Here is a 16324-nt window from a genome sequence, read left to right as displayed (position 1 = left end):
GCCGCCAGGCAGCTTATTGAGCTGAGCGGCACAGCAAGGTGTTGGTAGTACGCGACCAACCGGAGGACCTGCCAAGACCTGTCCTGCTACCCCCAGATTGGAAGTTCAATAAGATGCCTGCTAGCTCAAACACGTGGGAGAACGCGAGAATATGATTTGGTACCCTCCCTGGGCTCTATTCAGACAGCAGTTTGTCGCGTGCCAACAACATAGTTCATACTTTTGTGTTGATGTTCTTACACCCGACGCATCGTCTCTTCGACATCACCATTCAATGAGCCTTTAAACAACTCAGAAATCAACAGACGCTTTCGTCTGCACCAAACGACAATGTCATTGACTCTCACAGCCCCTACTCCTACGCCGTCGTTACCGGACAGGATGGCAGTAACAACTCCATTCGTTCATCCACCAGGTTGTAGCACTGCAAGGCAGTACATCCGCATCACCACATCCAAGCCAGACAGTAATGAGATTCAAACTCTCGACGTTCTGGTTTCCGACCCAGGCCTCGCGGGATTTACATCATGTCAACCATCAATCAAGTCACACACCGCAATCGCCGACTTTAGCCCGGCTGTGTGTCCTGCAAGTTGGACCGCGTACGGCCTGACAGCTCTTACACAAACGACATCGGGAACTACGAAGACAATATCAAGTGCCATCTGTTGCGGACCGTAAGCTCTCCCTATGATCCGGGGCTTTGTCGTGACGTTGATTAACATGACGTGAATCAGTCAAGAAGATCTGTATATTAGCGGCGTCCAGGCTCTCAGCATGGACTACTTCTCGTCGAATCCTGCATGCATCGGTACCATTACGCCCAGGAACGGGCTCACTCTCACCGGCACAAATAAGGCATCTATGACGGACATTAGCATCACGGCAGGCCTCACTGTTCAGCCAGCGTGGCAGATCAGCTGGGAAGCGTCCGACTTACCGACTCTCTCACCGCAACCGCCTGACTTGGCCTCCGGTGTGTCTGTGGCTACATGGGTTCCTGGAGGTCCTGTCACATCATCATGTTCTCAGGCGTCTTGCGGAAAACCTGGGACTTCAGGACAGACATATAATGGGTTAGTTGTTGGGCTGGCGGTGACCTTTTCGGTTATTGGAGCTATTGTGATAGGATGGTTGACATTTTGTTTCGTGAGACGCAAGAGGGGTAAGGCCAGACGAGCAATTTGAATTTCGTAGAGGCGACCTTTTGGGTGTGGGAAAGATTAATGAAACCAAATGTCCGATAAGCGTGTCCGACACCACCCAACTGCATTGCTCTTTCATTGGCAGAAGTTTACTGAATTTTCATGTCTAGCAAATGTGAAATAATGTACCGTAGTTGGAGTGGTTGGGGAGTTGGCTGCTTCCCAGGATTGCGTTTATGAGATTCTTATGTTCCTAGTACTCATTTAGACTCCGTATTTTCTGCTGCCTTTACACCTCTCCAATGCAAAGTAGCCCTATCCATATTCTGAAAAAATGAATTGTCCCCGCGACTTGTCAATAAATTGAGATGTGAAAAACAAACAATGAACGGCGTGTAGATGAGTAAGCACGAGTCTCGAAAGTCGCCCTTCTGCGGGCTGAGAGTCTTTACGTCACCGTGACCAGTCGACCATCCCGATCCACAATCGCATTCCGGTGGCTTGGTTGACCTAAATAAACAAAAATATCCAAGCAGACACAGCAAAATTGTCCTTCTCTTGCACTCCATCCAATCCAAACCCCATAACCACACTCTCCAAAAACCTCTCACAATGACCACCCCTCTCCGCGCCCTCCGCCTCGCACCCCGGGCCCTGTCCCGCGGCCCCCTGCCCCGGGCCTCACTTACACCACCACCCCAAAAACGCCTCCTGAACACCGACACCGCGCCGGTGCTCTACAGCGCGCGCGCCAAGGTCGTCGGCGCCCGCACCGGCCACGTCGAGGGCGACGACCTCCACGTGGACCTGACCATGGCCAAGGCACTCGGGGGCGCCGGCGACAAGGGCAAGACGAACCCGGAGGAGCTCTTCGCGGCGGGCTACGGCGCGTGCTTCCAGAGCGCCATGAACGCGTCCGCGGCGAGCATGAAGATCCAGATGCCCAAGGCGCCCGAGGACTCCGTCGTCGACACGACGGTTCACCTCGTCGGCGACATGAAGAAGCTCGACATGGGTATCCGCGTTGACATGAAGGTGCGCGTGAAGGGGCTGAGTAACGACGAGGTTCAGAAGGTTGTGGACAAGGCGAAGGAGGTTTGTCCTTATAGTCGGGCTACCCAGGGCAATGTTACGACGAGTATTGAGGTTGTGAAGTTTGACGAGGCTGGTGGATCGGGAGGTTCTGGTGGCTCTGGCAAGTCTGGCAGCTCTGGTGGTTCTGAGAAGATGGATGGTGTTCGGCCGAAGGGTCACAGTGACTATCAATGAGACCAACGGGTGTAGCTTTAGATTGCACTACTGGAAGTTCATGTTCAATGTAATATGAGCCAATCCTATTCGCTGGCCTTAGTTCATGTTTTCATCACGGAGAAAGAAAACTGTTCGTATAGAGATCATATGTCTAACTTCGTTCCAGCTAATATAAGTTCTAGTATACTTATGTTCAATAAGAAGGCATGTGCAAAGAAGTTCTTTTATCTTTCATCCACATCCCAGCTCGTGTGATCGGTCCCGCCATCCCCTCATGTATCGAATATCCCATCCAATCCATAGCCAGCTGGTAATACGCCTGGCCACAACACCTCAACAGGACTCCTACGAGCGACATTGAACCCCATGCTGATGTCCTGAAAGTCCCTCTCCGCCTCGAACCAGCCATTCCCCAGCTCATATTGGTGGAAAGACTCGGCCAATGCGCCGTGTTCTATGTTCTCCCAAGCGCCAACATACTCCTGAGGGATCGGATTCAACCAATTAAGACTATCAGCCATGAAGTCGTACATCGACGGCTCAGGGAAAGACGAAGCATCTCCAAAGTCCAAGAACCGATAAACGTCAGATCGCCGCGGAGGCCCAGAAGCCCCGCGGCCGGGACCCAGCCGAGCGAGCATGCCCGCGTCGTCCGGACCGACAGTCGTTCTCCGCCTCTTGACGGGATTATACGGCATCTCTCCGAGAAGTTGGGCGTGTAGGAGAGCTGACGCCTGGCGGGCTTGTCCCATACGCCAACTGGCATTCTTGGCGGCTTGCGAAACGGCGAGGAATCTGGTCGCTCTGTCCACGCTCCCGGAGATGGTTTCCACGACCTCGTCGCGCAGCTCGGAAATCTCCCTGGACAGGGAATCGATCGTCTGGTCGTCCGATGCGGGATTCGGTTCCGCGTGTTGGTCTTCCATCTCGTCGTGCGACCGCTTCCTGGAAGTGCTCTGCGGAATGGGCGGCTCCCGCTCCATCTCAAGTTCTTTAAAGAATTCAAACGACTCTTCGACCAAGTTTTCGAAGAAGTCGAAGAAATCTGCGACTTGATCGTTTGTCAATGTGCCGTGATCGCTTTGGACATTGTTCGTCTCCGATGGTTCTCCAATTCTCGTTCGGATCTCGTCCATGACTGCTTCAGAGACCTCTTGAGGGTATGTATCGTGATCTTCGACGCTTTCCATGTTTGGTCCTAGCGAAGGAAAGGTGGTTGAATGTTCGGTTTGAGAGAAAGGTACGGTGTAAAAGATTTGCCGTAGAAGAAAGAGTATGTATCTTGATTTTATATGTGCTGTCGTTGTCGATGTTCATGTAAATTCAAGAGTGTGCATGTAAGTCCAGTTCAAACACCTGCAGTACTGGAAAAGCCATCCTTTACATATGAAGACCCAGATCTTTCTCCGGTCACTCAATCACTCTGTCAGATTAATGGCGGAGAGAAATTCTCATACATTCAGCACCCAGGTGAAATTCAAAGTCTATTAGGTGTCTCCGATAACACGAACCATACATTTCCCGTAGCCATTTTGGGTTGTGTCCGACCTTGAGGGCTGGAACTTGGAGACTAGAAAAGAGATGTTGAGAGTTTTTTGCGAGATGGTATATACCATATATTCGTTCTCCGCGGCGCGCTCAACTTAGTTCGAACCTGGATAGTCTGAGGCAAGTAAGGAAGGCAAACACTTGCTCTTTTCCTAGTCTCCTATTGAATAGATAAAGTTCGTAAAGTTCTGAGCTTTCGATTTTGTTTGTGGAAATATTGCTCCTCTGCTAAATAATACGATTACTGAGCTCGTCCTTTCCGCCCTGTCTTGCTCTCGCTAGGAAGGAAGGGACGAAGAAATAAAGTGACGGGACGTGGTAAAAGTCGAAGGCCAGGGCCGAAGAGGTCCCTTTAGCTTTTCCGCAACTCGCAGTTGCTTTACATACGTAGCTGACAGCTCACCTTTCATATGGATGCCTCTAATTCTAGCGGACACACAACAGCAGATGCTATTGCATACGACGATGAGTAAAGGTTAGTACCGAACAAGAGAATACCACACGAACACAAAGTATTATGTTCATTAAAACAAGGTGCCGAGATAGGTCAAACTGATTATTGTATGACTTCAACTACGACGGACCATGCCCGCTACTGCCTGGCCTGCCAACATCGGTCAGGTTCGCCAGTTGAAATAGTATCCAAAAGCATAAGTAAAAACCTCAAAGTCATCATCATCAATCAGGATGTTGATTGAACCTGCTAAACGCCCCTTGTAGACCCGGAGACCCCTTCCATGCTATGAGGTGTGGCAATACTGTACAATGTGGACCGTCTCGGTCCGTCATAAGCCATGCGTGGTGTTTTGGTTGGTGTGTCATTACTCCAGTTCCGTCTCCTCCCACCGCTCTCACAGGTTCTTCTTGACCTGGTCGGCGGTGCCCTTGGCCTTGCCGGCGGCCTCGTTGATCTTGCCCTTGGCCTCGCCCTTGAGCTCCTGCGCCTTGCCGGCGGCCTCGCCGCGCAGCTCTTCCGCCTTGCCGGTGGCCTTGCCCTGGCTGACGTCGGCGCCGGCCTCCTTGACCTTGCTGGCGACGGTGGCTAGAGAAATCGTGTCAGATCCGGGCTTCCCTGTTCGGGGGAGAAGGAGATGGGGACTTACAGCCGACGTTGATGCCGTCAACGAGCTTGTCGCTGATCTTGCGGTCGACGGTCTTCAGGCCATCCTTGACGGTCTCGGTCGCAGACTTCTGGGCCGGGGTGGAGGTGGTGAAGTGTCTAGGGGCGACGGTGACGGCTCTAGGGACGACGCGGGGGAGGGTGGCGATGCGGCGGCCGGTGGCTTCGATGAGGAACGACATTTTGGATGTTGTTTTTTGGTGTTTTGTTTGATTTTTGGGGGGAGGGTATCAAGAATCGCAATTTGCTTTTGTTTGTGGGAAGGAGAGTGGTTTTGTTGTGGAAGAGAAGAGAGACGTGAGCTCAAATATGACGGCAAGAAGGTGCCCCCTCGCTCGTCTTAGGAATGAGAAGGAGCTCTCGGGTAGTGTAGGTAGCCATGAGCTACGGGTGATGTCATTCCACACGCAGCTCTCCCTGCTTTTGCGGGGAGGGAGCTGCGACTGCAGCACTACGGGCTGCGGGACACATGCCAAAACGCACTGGACCTCAGCTTTCCCACAGCGAGAAACCCCACTGTAAGAAAAAAACCACAACACTTGAAGCAGCGATCGCTCGCCATGACGTGCCGGGCCACGGCGTCTGGCCAGTAAGACATTGTATCACACCTACATCATCGATCAATGGTCCCCCAATGCAGCCGCAATGTGGGCAAGGTACTGTCTAGGTATTCCATTATGCTTTTCGAGAGGGCGATTGGTGCAGATGATGACGACATGTCTACATTGCCGCCATCACACCACTCACAGCTCACTTGAGGCCCTGGCTGGACCGCCGCTTGCATTACCTCGGTCTTTTCGAGGTCTGGATTCTTTGAGAACGCGCGGGGAAAAGGCGAGTGAGGCTTCTTGCGTTGGCGTGGTATTGCTCGGATCGGGGATAGTGACTGACGGATTGAGGTAGCGGCCGATTGGGAGACCGATGGCCAAGGTGCCCCTCGGTCGACGATCTCGATCTCTCGGGGGAGAGGCCCGGGCGCTTGCTGCCCGAGAGCTTCTCGGGATGGATTGGGTCCGCTCCGGAGCGGGGCCGGGGCCGGTGGTTCCATTGGATTGCGCGTGGAAGTTGCGACTTGAGACGAGTCGTTTTTGTTGTGAGATGACTGAAATCACGTCAAAACGAGTTTACTAAAGGCTCGTCGCTTATACATCATTGCAGGCGTAACAAGAACCAGATCGATCTGCCGCACAGTTTAATACAACAACCCTTCCTTTTCTTGAGTTTCTGTAGCTCCCAACAGTGAGTGAACGGTCGCTTTTATGGTTATATAACTTCTCAAGTCTATGTCGCGCGCTGCAATTACCCGCCTACCTTTACCACGACACTTTCACGGTATCGGCGCCGTCACCGATCGATCTGTGTGCTAGGTCTTTTTGGTTCCCCGCCTCTCAGGCAGTGCTCTAGATTTCGGTAATGGGAAATCAGACAGCAGCTATGTATCCAATAAATTTTACAGTGTTGTCTATCTTGGCGTTGTCTATCTTGCAATGCCAAGATGAATATTTCAACACTTATCGTCCGGTGAAAACAGGCTTCCTCTTCTCCTGGAACGCCTTGAGCGCCTCTTTGCGGTCCTCCGTGGCGACAACCCTCTCATACATCTTATTCTCGACCTCCTCCCTCGCCCAGTTCACAGCCTGCAACCCGGCACGAATGGCAATCGGACCGCCCTCGCAGATCTCCCCCGCGAGCCGCACGGCCTCGCTCAGCGCCGCCCTCCTCGAAACCATCAACGCCCCCTTCTCCTTGTCGCCCTCGCCCGCCTTCTCGGCCTCGTCGTGCGTGACCTCGACCAGCCGGTCCGCGATGCCCAGGAAGTAGGCCTCGGGCGCGGACACGCGGCGGCCCGTCAGGATCAGGTCGCGGGCGCGCGAGAGGCCGATCAGCGCGGGCAGACGGTGGGTGCCGCCGGCGCCGGGGATGATGCCCAGGCGGGTCTCGGGGAGGCCGATGACGGCGTTGGAGGAGAGCACGCGGAAGTGCGTGGACAGGGCGAGCTCGAGGCCGCCGCCGAGGGCGATGGATGAGATGGCGGAGATTGTGGGGATCGGGAGGCTCTGGAGGGAGTTGAATGTGCCGCGGAGGTTGGAGAGGAACTCGTCGGTTCTGCGGCATCTCTGTTAATCATGGACGTCCTATGCTGGGGACCGACTGTTGCTGTGTGGGTAGGGAAACATACTCCTCCTGCGTGAACCCGCGTCTCTCCTTCAGATCGGCACCAGCGCAAAAGCTCGTCTCAACGGCACTGGCCAGAATGAGGGCGCGCGTTGGGCCCTTGACGTCCTGGCCGGCGACGCCGCCAAAGACCTGCTTTTGAGGGACCTCATCGCCGTTCTCGGTGTATTGGGCGTGGACATCGTCGATCTCGGCGCGGAGCTGGGACAGCAGGGCCTTGGAGATGGCGTTGCGGGCCTTGGGGCGGTTGAGTTCGAGGATGCGGATGTGTCCGGAGCCCGGGGCGGGAAGCTGGGTGACGGTTATCAGCGGCTGGTTGGAGTCTGCGGCGGTTGCGGTTGAGTAGAATGCCGTTGCGGTCGGCTTGGAGGAGCACCGCGGGATGCGGACGGCCAAGCGGAGGGGAGCGAGGCGGGGAGGCATTGTGTTTTGAGATTATGCGGACGATGAGCAATGGCAATCAATGGAGAGAACAGCCGTTGTTGTTGGATGGTTCAAGTCAATTGAGCCGTTGGACATGCAGCTCGTTGTGTCGGCAGAGCTCATCAAATTGCGCCGAGGAGGAATAGAGAGCTCCATTGGTGAGGATGCTATGACGTTAATGGCAGGTCGGCTTTGCTCGGTTATTTGTGGAGATCTTAGCTAACACCCCGCTCGCTAAGTGGTCAACCGCTCTCTCGGTGAAGGGGCGGCCCAAGGAGCTTCACCGAGCTGGCACAGAAGCTTGGATCACACCTCGATTCCACCGAGCGCACGAGCTGCAGCTGTTCCGACCTTTTCACGCACATCATCGACACGGTTTCAAAAGAACATCGTCGATTCTCAGACAAAACAGCCAAAAACACCACAGACACACGCCCCGAAAGCAGCCAAGACGAATCATCAGGGAACGCCATCCAAACATCCCAGGGGGCGGCCGCTGGTCTGTGCACAGTGACGTCCCACGTTCCTGTTGCCAAGCGCCAGCGCCAGTGCCAAGCTATCTCCGTCCCTGCGCAAGCTCAGCTCCCACGTTGGCTAATGTCGCGTGCCTTTATCTCTGGCCCTTAAAAACATTCGCATGCCTCTCTACCCGTCAAAATGGGTTGCTCTGTCGGCATATCCTCTACACCATCATGTCGGATAACACGACAGAAAGCATCATCGTCCCCTTCCTGGGCGCCTTCCAGGCCTCCTTATCAGTCCTGCTTACCATCGCGGTCGGTGTCGTCGCTACCCAGTATGGCCTCCTCGACAGCAACAGCAGCAAGAAGATCTCGACCTTCTGCGTCCGCATGGCGCTTCCTGCTCTCCTGATCACCAACGTCGGCTCCCAGCTCGATCTCGAGACCGTAAGTGCTCCACCATGATGTCTTCGCCGGCAACCTCTAACCGATCCAAGGGCATGAGATATGTACCCATTATATTATGGGCCATCTTCTACACCACGGTCTCAATCGGCATCGGCCTCTTCTTGACCAAGGTCTTGGGCATGCCGGATTGGGTCACGCCGGCCATCGCCTTCAACAACACCACAAGCTTGCCCCTGCTGCTCGTGCAATCTCTGGATGCCACTGGCATTCTGAGCTCCATCGACGACAGCTCCGGCGTGGTGTCCAAGGCCAAGAGCTACTTTCTGGTGAATGCCATGATTGGCAACTCCCTGACGTTCGCACTCGGGCCCAAGCTCCTCAACGGCCAAGAAGAGGAGGCCCCTGATAAAAATGGCGATGTAGAGGAAGAGAGCGAGGAGGAAGAGGAGGAGGACCTCGAGTCGCAGGAACAAGAAGCCGTAGAACGGAACGAGCGCACTTCGCTCCTCCCTCGACGCGTGGCCGTCAAGCGCACTCGCGTGCAATACCGCATCACCCGCAAGACCAACCGCTTCTGGTCCTCCCTCTCACCGACCACCCAGAACGTCCTTGAATTCTCCTCTAGTTTCATCAACGCCCCAGTCATCGGCGCCCTTCTCGGTGCCTTGGTAGGCCTGGTGCCCGCCCTCCACCGTCTGTTCTTCAACGAGCCTGAGGAGGGCGGATACCTCAACGCCTGGTTGACTTCGTCCCTCAAGAACGTCGGCGACCTGTTCGCGACGCTCCAGGTCATTGTCGTTGGCGTCAAGCTCTCCAAGGCGCTACTCCAGTTCAAGAACGGGTCCGATGCGAAGGAGAGCCGCGTCCCGATGGTGCCGTTCCTGGCCGTCACGGTCGTGAGGTTCATCGTCTGGCCCATCATCTCCATCGCCGTCATCTACGGGCTCGCCAGCAAGACCAATGTGCTGTCCAAGGACGCGCTGCTGTGGTTCTGCATGATGCTCATGCCGACGGGCCCGCCGGCGATGAAGTTGACTGCGCTGGCCGACTGCGAAGATTCGGACGAGGCGCAGAAGATGCTCATCGCCAAGTTTTTGACCGTAAGTTGCGCCCATGTGCGACGAGATAAAGTGATTGCAGCGTAGCTGACGTTTCCGCAGATGTCGTACATCGTCTCGCCTCTCATCTGCTTTGCCGTAGTAGGCGCTCTAAAGGCCAGCGAGTCGATTGTCGGAGGCTGAAATATGTCACCGACGACTCCTGCCGATCTGTTCAACACCTCCCAGGAGCTTGACCTTGCAGTTTAATACCCTTGAACACATTTATGTCGAGGCGTTCGTTACCAGAAACGGCTGACGCCTCCAACTATGCGCGATATTTCCCATTCTAGTGCGACGTTCCGAATCAATCGACAGATACCGTGTAGCTATATTGAAGCGAGACCGATGACAAGAAGAGAGAGAACTGAGTGACCCAGGCTAGATATAACCATGGGTGACCTTGGGTGCACTCCGAAAGACGTGCGGGGGCTGCTCGGACCCAACCCCGGCCAGCTGCCGGAACGCTGAAGCAAGATGGGACGATCGAGATCACAGGTTCGCGTTGCACCGCACCAATGCTTTTCAAGCACTTTGTAGTTCGCCATAAGTACGACCACGATTACAAGTAGACACTTCGAGAGAAATGATAAAATGAGCGCTGAATAAGACACCGTTGATTGGCCCTAGCGACCCCCAATTCCTGCACCCCAGCCGCTATCTCCACTGAGGTCGTGGGTCTCGGGAAGACCTTCCGCTCTTCACGTCATCCACTCACTTTCTCCCACCCATCCATCGACTTCAACACTACCCCACGTTGATTGTAAATAATCCTCAAGTTCAAAAGTCAACATCACGATCTCAATTGCGGAAAGGTTTCCACATATCACCAAGTACTTGTTAGTTCTATTCGAACAATCCCTTTCCCGAGCACCCTACCAGGTACCAGGTGGGCCACATCCCCGCGGACTACACCCAACCCACAACCTCGGCTCGAATCCCACAACATCAACAACCTCGCTCTCACATTACCAACCCGACCGGTCCCAGGAACATCCAAACTGCAATGGACCCCGCCTCCCAAACCCTCCCGCCAGAGGCCATCGCCCTCGCGGGCCGCATGTACGACGGCGCGCGCAGCGGCGACATGGCCCTCTTCCAACAGGCCCTCCCCGCCGGCCTCCCCGCCAACATGACCAACGAAAAAGGCGACACACTGGTACGTAACCGGCGAACCAACCACATCACGCCATTCTCACTGACCGCGTACACAGCTCATGCTGGCCGCCTACCACGGACACGCGGAGCTGGTCAAGCTCCTGATCCAGCACGGCGCGGATCCCAACCGGCTGAACGACAGGGGCCAGAGTCCCCTCGCCGGCGCGGTGTTCAAGAAGGAGGACGGCGTGATTGAGGTATTGTGTCTCTCTCGTTTCCCGGTTAAGGGCGACATGGGACGTGAGCACGGGAGTGCTGATTTGTGTGTTCAGGTTCTGCTCGAGGGCGGCGCGGATCCGGAGTACGGGAATCCCAACGCGTTGCAGTGCGTGGCCATGTTCAAGCAGGAGGAGCAGTGGCAGGCCAAGTTCGAGAGCGCGCCGGGGAGGGGGAAGGCCGAGACGAAAGCATGAGGGGGGCGTTTGGAGGTTGGGTGTCAAGATTAATCAGATGCAGCAATATCGCGTGCTCAGCGGAAGCCGTTCAAGTTATTTTACGCCGGGTTCTCGAGACCCGTCGTGTTATTGAGCGTGATGAGAAAGCCGCTTGCTGCAGATGGAGACGAGCAGATCAACACTCGGAGAGCACGCCCACTTGGAATCCAAGAATGCAACACTGACAGAACAGTGCAATATCAATTACCCGCGCCAACGCCTCAAGTTCACCCAAGCACCCATCAATCCGTCATCCAAGACCCATGAAACAGATGCCTCATCAACGCAGCCTCAGGCGGCCGCCCGTTCGAACTCCCCGAGTGCGGCTGCCCCATCCCGAACCCGTCAATCGGCAACACCAACACGTCCCCGACCAGCCTCGGCTCCGTCATGCCCGACAACATCCTCACGTCCCTCAGCGTCTCGTCGTACTCCCTCAACATCCCAAACACCGTCTCCGTCCACGCCGCGACGCCCGTCACGTTCGCCACGTCCACCGTCATCAGCCTCACCTCCCCCAGCGGCACCCCCTGCGCCGCCTCCAGCCCCTCCAGCGCCGCCACCGCCCGCGCCGCCATCCGCCGGAACACCGGGTGCCCCGGCGCCGCCGCGATCGTCCACTGGCAGAACTGCACCCAGTGCGTCTTGTCCGGCCACACCCCGCCCTCGCGCCGGTCGAACTCCACCCCGACCACGAGCCGCACCCGCTCGCGCAGCCCCGCCGGGATCCAGTCGTCGATCGGCCGCAGCGCCACCGTGTCCACGTCCGTGTACACCCCGCCCTCGATCCCGAGGAGGAGGTACCGCAGGAGGTCCGACTTCATCCCGATGTTGGGCATGTTGGCGTACGCCTCGACGATGCGCGGGACCGCGGCGAAGTGCTCCCTGACGAACTCCATGCCCGCTTTCTCGCCGACCAGGGTGCTTTTGCGCGTCAGTCTCCCGTCTCGTTCTTCTTCTAGCATGGTGGGGAGAGAAACAAACGTACTACGAGTATCCCGGATTCGCAGCGATCCACGAAGCCGAGTTACGCAGACTCTCCGGGTCAATCACGGCGTCCTCGCTGGCCCGGGGTGCGTCCTTGGGCAGCATGATCTGCCAGATCCGGGGCGGCACCAGCTGCGAGGTGTTCGTCCTCCACGAGGCCGAGGGCATACCCGTGCGGCCGCCGAAGCGGAACAGCCCGCGGCGGGCACCCCACAGCCAGAACAGACAGAGCCACGTCAGGCCGAGGGCGACGAAGATGGTCCGGTAGCGGAACCGGGCTGGGTGTTTGAGGTTCGGCGGCTGCGCCCACCGGGGCGCGGCGGAGGGTTTCTGGTGGTACGACGAGAACATGCCGTCGGCGCGCCTTTCGTCGAGATCTGCGTGTTTGCTTCTTTGCGGGGGCGTGCGACGATGGAGTCGCCGGGTCGGCTGGGCTGTTGGGGACGAGGTTGCGAGGAGGGGACCCAGAGGGGACAGACCTGAGGGAAAAGAGCTCCATCAGGATTGAACCTGCGAGGTCTCTCCCTCCGTCAAATATCAATCGAGAATGCCAGAGAAGATGTCGCCGTCGCCGTCGGGCTAGACCCTTCGTGGACACGTACCTGCATGCCCTGGGTGAGTCCTGTCCCTCCCTGTGCTGCGGCTGAAGTGGTCCGGACGGTGCGCCACGCGCGAAGGGTTTGGGGGCGGTTGGCATAAAGGGCGCAATGCCGTTCTCGGGGGACAAATAACACGAAGTCTTCAGTCTTCTTTCTGGTAGTAATCGGACATTGATCTTTTTTGCCGAAAGGCTGCGCGGCGTTATGCTTGCGGGACACCACCGTGCTCTTGGGTCGCCGTAGGGCTTGACAAGCGCTTCAGCTCGAAGAGCCGCGCTGTTCTCCGAGCTAAGGTAGGCCCCGTGGAAGGAAGCGCACATGTCTTTCTCTTGCCGATATTGCAACTGAAATTGCGTGCCATTTGGGCATGCTCGTCGAGACATTCCGTGCTTAATCCCCCTGGCAAGATTGAGCGATAGGCCAGTACGATAGCCACTGCTCAGGTTCTGTGGTTGGTTGGAGGGGTTTCTCAGGTCTTAGCCAAGATGAGGGCATCTACCCGCGCGTGCCTGTCTCGAGGGCCTGTCTCAGCCAGAGAGTTATCTCAAGTATTTTTTTCACATCGCAGATTCCAAGGTTGAGAATTCCTTGATATAAGAAGCATGCTGTAGACATGTGAAGGCTTCAAAGACGCAGGGGAACTTGCATTCTTCCCATCGAGTTCCTGCCGACTTGTCGCGCTGATTGGAAGAAGGAGATTCGTTGCTCCGCATTCTTCGCACTCAAAGCTGGAATTCCCCAAGTCAGGGAGCTCCAACTCCCTTCCCGCGATGGACCCGCGCGTCTCAGCACGCCGAATGAGGTCGGCTGGCAGATAGAATGCCTGGTCTATGGTCTGGCTGAGGGGCTATTCTGATGACTCGAGTGTGGGATATCGGATTATCAGCCACCCTCGCAGCCGTTTCCACGAGGCAGAGTGCTAACGCCTGGCATTTCAGGGTCTGTTGAGGCCGGTGGCATTCTACGAAGGGCGGGAAGGATCGTTTGGCTTCTTGTTTCCTCTGACTTTCAGGTAAATAGGTGGTGAAATGATGACACTCCATGGGGACGTTCTTACACGTAGTCTAACGCCATGGGCTTGGAAAGAGACCTGATAAGACGCCAGTATCGGAACCTCACGAACCATACAAAAAACATCAAATCCATAATATTTTCATTTCTTCCACTACACAAAACCCCCAGTGCCCAACCCCCTCGTGGATTTACACTTGCCGTAACTCGTATACCCCCCTCCCGCCATCCACCTCGACAAGTTCTCGATGCCCACCGGGTCGATATTCCGATTCGTCTTGATAAACACCGTCTCGAACGGGTGAATCGTGGACCCGAAGTAGTCCCCCTGCCGCAGCGTGTCGTCCTTGTTCTTCCTGGGCACGTTGGGGCAGTACGTCTCCGGGTCCCCCCGCGCGACGCCGTAGAAGGACGTCATCATCACGTCCACCTTGTACCCGGCCGTCGTGATGATGGCCGTGCTGCCGATCTCCGAGTGGATGGCCTTGCGGTACTCGTTGTAGCACGCGCTGAGGCCGATCGGGTCCGACGCGTTGCCGTAGCGGTCGGCCACCGCGGCGCCGGGGATCTTGGACGGGTCGAGGAGGAGCTCCACGCCGACGCGGTCCGTCGCCCAGATCATCGACTGGACGTGGAAGCGCGGTATGCAGTTGGCGGTTATTCCGACAAGCTGGTTTGGAAGTCGTCAGATCTCTTGCCGGTCGGGTGAGGGTGGGTAAGTGTGTTTGCGGAGAATCTCACCTTGACCTGGTCTGTTATTTTATTCAGGAAGAGGTCTGACCAGCAGTCCCCGGTCCATTGGGGCAAGAACGGGCCCCTCAGACTCGCGTTCATCATGATGAAGCGGTCGTACTTCTTCCACAGCTCATTCGTCCTCAAGACCTCGCCCGTGGCGCCTGCAGTCACACCAAAACACTCACGTCAGCGGACGTTTCTCCATTCCTCATTCCGCGTCGGAAACCCGGCCGGTAAAAAAAAAAAAAAAACGTACCCAGATCGTAACAGGTGTTGTCTCGCCTTACGATTCTGACATTGTCCTTTTTCGGAAGGAAGCTCGTCGCGTTAGTCTCCCCGTTAAAGACGAAGATGAAGTCGGCGGCGTCGTGGAGGCCGTGTTTCACAAAATACGCCAGGTTCACCCGGGCCGTCGGGGACTCGAAGTACACGAAGGTGACGAGCAGGCGGTTAAGCGGCTTCGTTTCGTGGACGGCGGGCGGCGTCTTGATGACTGCTTCGTCGTACTGCGACGACAAGATGAAATCGGGCGTCGTGTGTTCGACTTTCTCTACTTTCGTCGTGTCTGGTTCTGTGCTGGGGCTCGAGTCCTGCGTCGTCGGGGAGACTCATCATCAGTCGGACTCTCATCACCACGACCCACGAAACGTCAACTTACCGCGCTGTATCTCCCCAGAGGCCATAGACAGACCGTCCATATCAGCATCAGTGCAAGTATAGGGAGCAATCGCCATGGCGCAGCCGGTCCCGACATCGTCATTGTGATGGACCGCCTGCGGGTCTCGGGCACCAAGCGGAAGGACATGAAGGAGATCCAGCGACAGCCCTTGCGCAGCGGTTCGGGAGAATCATGAGGTGAGCAGATGGTGTGAGTTTCTCCATGTTGTGATGATTTGGTGCCATCGACGTCTTAAGTCGACTGCGGCATCAAATCCCCTCGCCTGGTGTGGGAAGGCGAGCAAGTTCGGAATACGTCACGCTGTCCATGCGGACCGGTCCGTGGAGAGCGGGAAGGGGTGCGACAGAATCTGCAAACAGCTTCGCTGAGCTTGGCTCCCCGATTGAGCCCCCGGACCGATCATCACTTCCGACCGTTTCCGGAGCTTGTGAGTCTCTCGCTGTGATCTGGTGCCATCCAAGTCTTATGTCAACTGCAGCGTCGGATTTACTGCGTGGTGTAGGAAGGGGAGGATGGTTCGGATCATGTGACGCTTCCCAAACGGGGTCCGTTGAGGGCGAGAAGGAAGTGCGATAGAACCCGCAAACAGCTTCACTGGGCTTCGCCGATCGTTTCCCCAGACCAAACGCCATTCTCGACCGCTTCTGTGTCTTCCGCAAGCCGGGCTTGGCTGGTCTGGTCTCTCCGTTGAAGTCATCGAATGGCGCGTTGCTGAATGCGGGCAGCCCAAAGCCCGTCTTAGATGAGATCGATCCAAGTTAAAACGGTAGTCTTATATCCTGCATGCATGATTCCTCGTTATCGTAGTACACGTGCTGAAGGATTTGGTCCATGGCCTCTTCGGTATGAACGTAGGCTCCGAGACAAGAGCCCTAAGCAAGTAGAGAGCGAGGCTCGCATTCGCAAATCGGCACGAATTCGTACCAGTTCAAGCCACACCTCGGTCCGAAACTTCTAAGCATGAAATCGTTGAAATGTTGAAGACCGCCACGTCGGCCTTATGTCTCCTCCGTTGTGAGCTTCCACTGGTTAAAGACTGTTGCCAGTCACACAGCGGTGCTGTCATTCAAGAGTTATATCTAGACGGATTACA

The 16324-nt window shown here is 56.1% G+C and overlaps 7 protein-coding genes across 7 annotated transcripts; 3 read left to right on the top strand and 4 right to left on the bottom strand.

The window, feature by feature from the left end:
* Positions 1-1757: 1757 nt before the first annotated feature.
* CkaCkLH20_09740 (uncharacterized protein) lies at positions 1758-2414 on the top strand (the record flags this gene model as incomplete). The annotated part of the gene is made up of 1 exon (XM_038892455.1): positions 1758-2414. The coding sequence occupies one exon, from the start codon at positions 1758-1760 to the stop codon at positions 2412-2414; it is 657 nt and encodes a 218-aa protein (XP_038742338.1).
* Positions 2415-2668: 254 nt separating this feature from the next.
* Positions 2669-3586, bottom strand: CkaCkLH20_09739 (uncharacterized protein; the record flags this gene model as incomplete). Its single annotated transcript, XM_038892454.1, has 1 exon — positions 2669-3586. One exon carries the CDS (start codon positions 3584-3586, stop codon positions 2669-2671), a length of 918 nt encoding a protein of 305 aa, XP_038742337.1.
* A 1209-nt stretch (positions 3587-4795) lies between these two features.
* On the bottom strand, positions 4796-5246 carry CkaCkLH20_09738 (lea domain protein; the record flags this gene model as incomplete). The annotated part of the gene is made up of 2 exons (XM_038892453.1): positions 4796-4986; positions 5048-5246. The coding sequence occupies 2 exons, from the start codon at positions 5244-5246 to the stop codon at positions 4796-4798; spliced, it is 390 nt and encodes a 129-aa protein (XP_038742336.1).
* A 1329-nt stretch (positions 5247-6575) lies between these two features.
* On the bottom strand, positions 6576-7662 carry CkaCkLH20_09737 (enoyl-CoA hydratase/isomerase; the record flags this gene model as incomplete). The annotated part of the gene is made up of 2 exons (XM_038892452.1): positions 6576-7170; positions 7244-7662. The coding sequence occupies 2 exons, from the start codon at positions 7660-7662 to the stop codon at positions 6576-6578; spliced, it is 1014 nt and encodes a 337-aa protein (XP_038742335.1).
* A 692-nt stretch (positions 7663-8354) lies between these two features.
* CkaCkLH20_09736 (auxin efflux carrier superfamily) lies at positions 8355-9772 on the top strand (the record flags this gene model as incomplete). Its single annotated transcript, XM_038892451.1, has 3 exons — positions 8355-8570; positions 8621-9631; positions 9692-9772. 3 exons carry the CDS (start codon positions 8355-8357, stop codon positions 9770-9772), a joined length of 1308 nt encoding a protein of 435 aa, XP_038742334.1.
* An 862-nt stretch (positions 9773-10634) lies between these two features.
* On the top strand, positions 10635-11199 carry CkaCkLH20_09735 (ankyrin-like protein; the record flags this gene model as incomplete). The annotated part of the gene is made up of 2 exons (XM_038892450.1): positions 10635-10787; positions 10843-11199. The coding sequence occupies 2 exons, from the start codon at positions 10635-10637 to the stop codon at positions 11197-11199; spliced, it is 510 nt and encodes a 169-aa protein (XP_038742333.1).
* Positions 11200-11462: 263 nt separating this feature from the next.
* CkaCkLH20_09734 (uncharacterized protein) lies at positions 11463-15286 on the bottom strand (the record flags this gene model as incomplete). Its single annotated transcript, XM_038892449.1, has 6 exons — positions 11463-12144; positions 12209-12584; positions 14013-14487; positions 14559-14713; positions 14809-15159; positions 15211-15286. The coding sequence occupies 6 exons, from the start codon at positions 15284-15286 to the stop codon at positions 11463-11465; spliced, it is 2115 nt and encodes a 704-aa protein (XP_038742332.1).
* Between the last annotated feature and the right edge of the window lie 1038 nt (positions 15287-16324).

This window comes from Colletotrichum karsti (assembly GCF_011947395.1).
Source record: "Colletotrichum karsti strain CkLH20 chromosome Unknown Scaffold35, whole genome shotgun sequence".
In the NCBI taxonomy this organism is placed as follows: domain Eukaryota; kingdom Fungi; phylum Ascomycota; class Sordariomycetes; order Glomerellales; family Glomerellaceae; genus Colletotrichum; species Colletotrichum karsti.
This window is presented reverse-complemented; position numbering and strand designations above follow the sequence as displayed.